We start from the raw sequence: 6,306 nt of genomic DNA on the forward strand, positions 1-6,306 counted from the left end.
GCTGCATTGGTTGCCAGTTGTCTTCCGGGTGAGATTCAAGGTACTGGTAACGGTATTCAAAGCACTCCATGGCATGGGGCCGGAGTACCTCAGGGAACATCTGCTGCCGGCATCAAGCTCCCTGCGCCCTGTGCGTTCCCACAGAGAGGGCCTCCTCAGGGTGCCACCGATCAGAGAATGTCGATTGGTGGCCCCCAGGGGGAGATCCTTCTCTGTGGGCGCTCCGGAGCTGTGGAATCAGCTACCGGTTGAGCTCCGGATGGCGCCCGATCTTCGCTCCTTTCGCCGCGATCTCAAGACATTTTTGTTTGTACAAGCCGGCCTAGCCTGAGGGGGAGTGTTGGGGTTGTTTTATCTTTTGTTTTTTAATTTTTCTGGGGGTTTTTAGCGTTGTATTTATATTGTTTTTAACTAGGGCAATTGTTTAATCTGTTTTTAATGTTTGTATTGGTTTTTTATTCTGCCCTGTGAACCGCCCTGAGTCCTCAGGGAGAAGGGCGGTATATAAATGTTATTAAATTAAATTAAATTAAAACTTCCCTTGGTGGAAGAGGGGGAAGAGAATGCCTCCATTGTGTCCCTGGAAATTGCCCTGTGACGTCACCATCACCCTCTGCAGGGTTCTCCTTCAACATGTTCTAACATCTCAGATGGTTCTCTTCATCTCCCAGTCCCCAGCCAGGTTGCCCTCAGAGGTCCTACAGACACCCTTGCTAGATTCCTACATTAATGGAATGGCTTCCAGTCCTCAGATTATGTTTTTTACAAGAGGAGGAAAGGAAGAATGAGGTTGGGCACCGGAAGGATATTTCTTAATTCAAACTGATCCTTCTTTTCTTAGTGATGTTTTTTAGCTGAAAGTATAAGGAATTTTCGGGCAACGTGATTGTTTTGGAAATCACCAAGAAAAGACCAGAAAATAAATATTACTTATGGGGGTGGAGAGGGAGGGAGATTGGATAATTTCCTTGAAAAAGGAAAAAGAAAAAGAAACCTTTTTTTTTCCCGTACAAGAGAAAGTATGTAGTTAAAAGTTTAGAAATCCTTACCGGCAAATGCCAGTAATAGCTCCTCTCTGTTTTAATGAAAGAGCCCAGGGCTTTTCTTGTCATAGAACGCTCAGAACGGAGTTCCGGCACCTTTTTTGGATGGAACCTTGTAGGGTAGGCAAGGCAGGTTGTATGACATGTGTGAGTTCTGGCACCTTTTTCTTTTACAAAAAAAGCACTGAAAGAGCCCATAACCAAAGACGTTTGCCTTGACAGAATGGTTACACTCCGCTGCACATCGCTGCCAAGAAGAACCAGATGGACATAGCAACCACCTTACTGGAATACGGTGCTGATGCGAATGCTGTGACCAGACAAGGCATTGCTCCTGTGCATCTGGCTTCCCAAGAGGGTCACATGGACATAGTCTCCTTGCTTCTCAGCAGAAACGCCAATGTGAATCTCAGCAACAAGGTATGTGGGCTGTGGAGAGATTCCGTACTCTCCAATGGCCTGGGCCAGGGGTAGGCAACCTTGGCTCTTTTATGACTCATGGACTTCAACTTCCAGAATTCCTCAGTCAGTCCATGAGTCATAAAAGAGCCGAGGTTGCCTACCCCTGGCCTGGGCTGTATTGTGCTGCTGCCGTTGTTCATAATAACTCCATAGTCCACAGGGAATCTTGTTCCGTGACCATGAGTTTTGCATGACATCCAATCTCTGCCCTATACAAGGATGTGGAATAGCTTGCAAGCCAGATTTAATGGCGTGAATGCTGGCAGGAGAGGATCATGACAACCTGTGATCCAGGACAAATATAACCCTGCCTGGCATAGGAGAATCATGTGAATCCTGAATGTTGAACTTTGCAAGGGATATAAAAAGGTTTAATAAGCTGCTATCAGATTCTCTTAGTTCTTTCTCTCTCTCCTGATAAGAGATAGATAGATAGATAGATAGATAGATAGATAGATAGATAGATAGACAGACAGACAGACAGACAGACAGACAGACAGACAGACAAGAAAGAGACACTAATGCTTACTTCTCTTACACCTCTCTTTATTTTTATGACCTGTGTCCAATGGTCCTGCTTCTGAATCATAGGACTGAATTACAGGGATATTGTAGTTAACTCCAGTAGTTCTATTACATCTGTTGCAAGTTCAGTATAGAACCACAGACCATCATCACATGGAGTTGACTAAATGCAAATTGACCAGTTAATCTTCACTGAATTAATACAAAACATGCATAAGATGAAGTGAGAAAATTCCTTTTGCGGCCTGTTGCCTTGGACATCAAACAGTTGGCCCCCAAAAACACAGCCAAAAGAAGCCACCATAGCCAAATCATGTGGGCCACCTGATCTGACAGCAGGAACATTTCTTCTGCTCTGAGGCTTGTAGAAGACCATGTGCGATGGAACAAAACTGATTGTGGTGGATAAAATGTTGCTCAGGCCAGGCGTTCAATGGGCCTGTGGTATCGTTCTTAAAAAGGCGCAGTTGCTGCTTTGAGCACCTTTGAGATCTTACAAATAGTCTTTTTCCATTGTAGGAAAATGCAGCATTGCAAGGAACCTCACTGCATCTTTTTGATTAGTTTTCTACATGCCAAATTAATGTTCAGGATGAATAAACCTTGGGGAAAGAGCTCCTGGAGTAGTTGTGCTGCACCAGCGAGATAGTATCATACACTTTATTTTACCCCAACACAAACAATAGTACTCTATTTATGAAGCATGGCAACTGACTTGCTCCTGCATCACCTATTCCTTTTTCAGTCTTTAGTCGTGTAATTGGACATAACGTGGTTGAAATGGGTGCTGAGCACCACACGTGCATTTTCTGCTGACCTCTTGTTAAGCTCAGGAGGAGAGGCCCGGCCTTGCTGGGCATTAAACTCAGGCCCTGATGCTTCCGAGCACATCCTCCTGCCCAAAACTAATTTGCTGCCTGTGATTTGCAGAGTGGCCTGACTCCACTGCACTTGGCAGCCCAGGAAGACAGAATCAACGTTGCAGAGGTGCTGGTCAACCAAGGAGCTGTGGTGGATGCACCCACTAAGGTAGGATTTGTGGAAAGATCCTATTGAAACAATCCCAGAAGAGGCCAATTGACGTGGGTAAAAACCAGCTCCCCCCACCCCAACCCCCCAGCCCTTTCTGACTTGGGAATTATTTCTTGTGCCAAAGGCACAGATGGATGGGATCCTGGATGCAGCTGATCAGATCTCCGCCGGTGCCTGGACTCCTTCCTGGGCCTTTCTGTTGTGTGTCTGATCTCATCGGTCTGCAGCTGGATGGTCCTTCTCATTTCCACCATAACGCCTGTCCCAAGGCCCCATATACTCTGCCTCCCTCAACCCCAGACTCACTTCTGCTTTGGAATTGATTGACCTGTTTAGCTGTGAGGCATATGATATTGTTCGTGCCTTGGACAAAAAAAAATCAGCCACAGGAGGTTCAGACTACAACTTCCATAATCATAATAGTCGTTCCCTGGGCTGGCTGAGGCACATAGGAGGTGCAGCCCTAAATCTTTGGAAGGTTGAAGGAGTTGAAAGGCAGCAACAGATTTTTGCCTGTTTTTTTTCTTCCAAGACGCTTGTTGACTCCTGGCCAAAAAATGTGGATGCAACAAAGGCAGGCTGAGGGACTTCCCAAATTGGGAGGAGTGGATCTTTGTAAGAGTAGATAATTTTTTTTTCCCTTTTGATCAGGTGAAATAAGATGCTTTCCTTCATTTCTCTCAATCCTTAAAAAACAATAACAGTCGCAACAACAACAACAACAAAACCAAAACGAGACTCATTTTGGACAGGAGGCCCAACTGCATAGCTCAGTGATGGCGAACCTTTTTGAGACCGAGTGCCAAAACTGCAACCCAAAACCCACTTGTGTATCATCGGGAGCCGGGTGGGCGTGGCCCTTTGGGTGGGCGTGGCCCATTGGGTGGGCGTGGCTGCAGTGGTAATGGCAGACAGGGTGGGACTAAAAAGTTCAATCAATCGATTCCAACTTTGCGAGAACTTTGTTTTTCCCATGAGAAGTTGAAATTATTGATTGAACCTTTTTTTTTTTGCACACGGCGGCGGAGGCCTAAAGCGAAAAGGTTTTATAAAACCCAGCAGAAGGCCTAGGACTGGGGTGACGGCGCATGTGCCCACCGAGAGGGCTTTGAATGCCGCCTTTGGCACCCGTCCATAGGTTCGCCGCCACGGCCATAGCTGGATGAAGGCAAGCTGTGTGGTCTCACTGCCCTCCTGCTCAGAGAAGGACCAAGGATCTGTTGTGGGCATAATAACAGACATCCCAGGTGGATATTCTGATGAAAGGGTTCTCAGGCTCTTTATTTTGGAAGTGGAAAAAAGTCTGCTGCAGTAATAATTACCTGCCCTTGTCCTCTTATCAAAGGTCAGGAAGCTGATTACCCTGCCATAAAAGGTGGTGCTGGTACGGTAGCCTCCTGCGGTAGCAAAATAGCAAAATCCACGGAGGGAAAAACAGGCAGACGGAGGAGAAATCTCACACTTAAACACATCACATTGAGGCACAAATAAAGTAGGAAATCAGTTGGGAACTGGATCTGTTTCAAGTCAGAGGAGGAGGAGGAGGAGGTGGTGGTACTTGCAGTCTCTTGTTCTACTACTGCCTCTTTCCAGCACATTCATTGTCTCCAGTGAATCATTTTTTTAAAAGCGTTTCCTGACCCCCATTAAATTGCACTGGCAATTTAATTAGAAGCCTAGATGGGGGGACCATGTTAGCTTGCTTAGCACTCACCGTAAAGCAAAAATAGTCCTAAAGGAAGGACAGGAGGTAGCATATCTCAAACTGGGTCTGAAATGCTGTCTCAAAAATGGGGACATTGCTGCAATATTTAGGGCTATTTTCATTGCATTCTTTTGAATTATTTACCTGGCACAGAGAATAACTATCAAGGTTTGCTGAGGGGGCCTGACAGTCCACTACAAGAAACAGGACTTTGATTCAGGCCAGATCAGAATGAAAAGGTGTACTCAAAATTGGGTCTCCATACCTGGAATTCACCTGTAAGAAGCCATTCATGTAGCTGTTACTGTAATTGTATTGCTAGTGGCATCACATATGTTTTGTCCTCCCCTGAACAATCCAGAAATTAAATTATGTACAGTTAAACAGAACTGTGCTCAAGAGCTGTGTTTGCACATCATATCTTTACTATTGGTTTTATTTGCAGGCCATGTTAAATTTGTCTAGCATTAGAGTTAGATTAAGTTCTTGTGAGATAAGTTCAACCTGTTTGGTTAGCTTACAATTCATTGCTTTTTGAACCCACCAGCTGGCGAATTCAATAACCAAGTCAAGTGTAATTTCATTTATTATGTTTCCTTGTTTAGATGAAAGAAAGGAAATTATAATAAATGGAAGATTAATTCATTTTGTTGTTTCTATTAGGGCTTATATGTTCCATCAATCAGTCCCATAATGGAAAGAGTAGAGAGCCTAAGTTAATGGCCTAAAATAGTCACGTTTTGACTGAATTAAGCTGAAATAATATCAGGACAGGGCAGTTAACTCTGTTTTATGCGCTTCTGATGTTGTTGTGATTCAGGGTCAGCCTGTGGGTTCGGCAGTTGGGTCGGACGACTCAGAGGAGGAGGGGGGTGTTGAAGAGCTTGCTGATGATGGCTTTGAGGCTCCGCAGAGCCCTCAGCCAGGCCCCTCCCACCTGGTCACGACGGAGACCCAGCTGTGTGAGCCTGACAGCGTGGATGAAGATGACCCACAGCTGGCCCTGTTCAAGGACGCCTGACACAGGAGGCAGTCAATCAGGAGTAAACAGAGGAAGGCAATGGGGCACCTCAGAAGGAGGCAGAGAGAGGCCACGCCCTGAACTGTATTTAAGGGGAATGTGTGGGAGGGCTGGTTTGCTGAAGGCAACCGCTTGGATAGTTCCTGTTTCATAGCTCCTGTTTCATGGTTGGTGTCTTGTCTTGCTCTGTTTTATGTTAATAAATTTGGCAGGCTTAATTCCAGCCTCTTGCCATTTGTAAAGGGGTTGTCCCTGCCTTTTCTGCAGGGCCAGTAGCAGGCTGGTACAGAACAGATGTTCCCCACATTTTCTGTGCAATCTAAAAGGCTATTTGTTGTTAAACAAGAAAAGATAGAGCAGGATCCAAGCTTCCTAAAGGACTGTGGGCCACATTTTGCTTAAATCTTCTGGGTGGTGTTGCAATACCTCAAATTCTGGGCTGATTCTCAAACCATGTTCCAAGAGCTGGGATGATGATGCAACAGGGTTTAGTACATAAAAGTGAATGCTTGTTGGCC

The 6,306-nt window shown here is 45.4% G+C and overlaps 1 protein-coding gene across 1 annotated transcript in view; it reads left to right on the forward strand.

Moving 5' to 3' along the window:
* ANK3 (ankyrin 3) overlaps positions 1-6,306 on the forward strand; it is a 191,129-nt gene that overhangs the window by 105,049 nt on the left and 79,774 nt on the right. The window contains exons 17-18 of the mRNA XM_083364150.1: positions 1,266-1,463; positions 2,961-3,059. Of these exons, the coding sequence (XP_083220276.1) occupies positions 1,266-1,463; positions 2,961-3,059 (297 nt within the window). The remainder of the gene's footprint in view (positions 1-1,265; positions 1,464-2,960; positions 3,060-6,306) is intronic.

Source organism: Vipera ursinii (assembly GCF_947247035.1).
Source record: "Vipera ursinii genome assembly, chromosome: 5".
Taxonomy (NCBI): Eukaryota; Metazoa; Chordata; class Lepidosauria; order Squamata; family Viperidae; genus Vipera; species Vipera ursinii.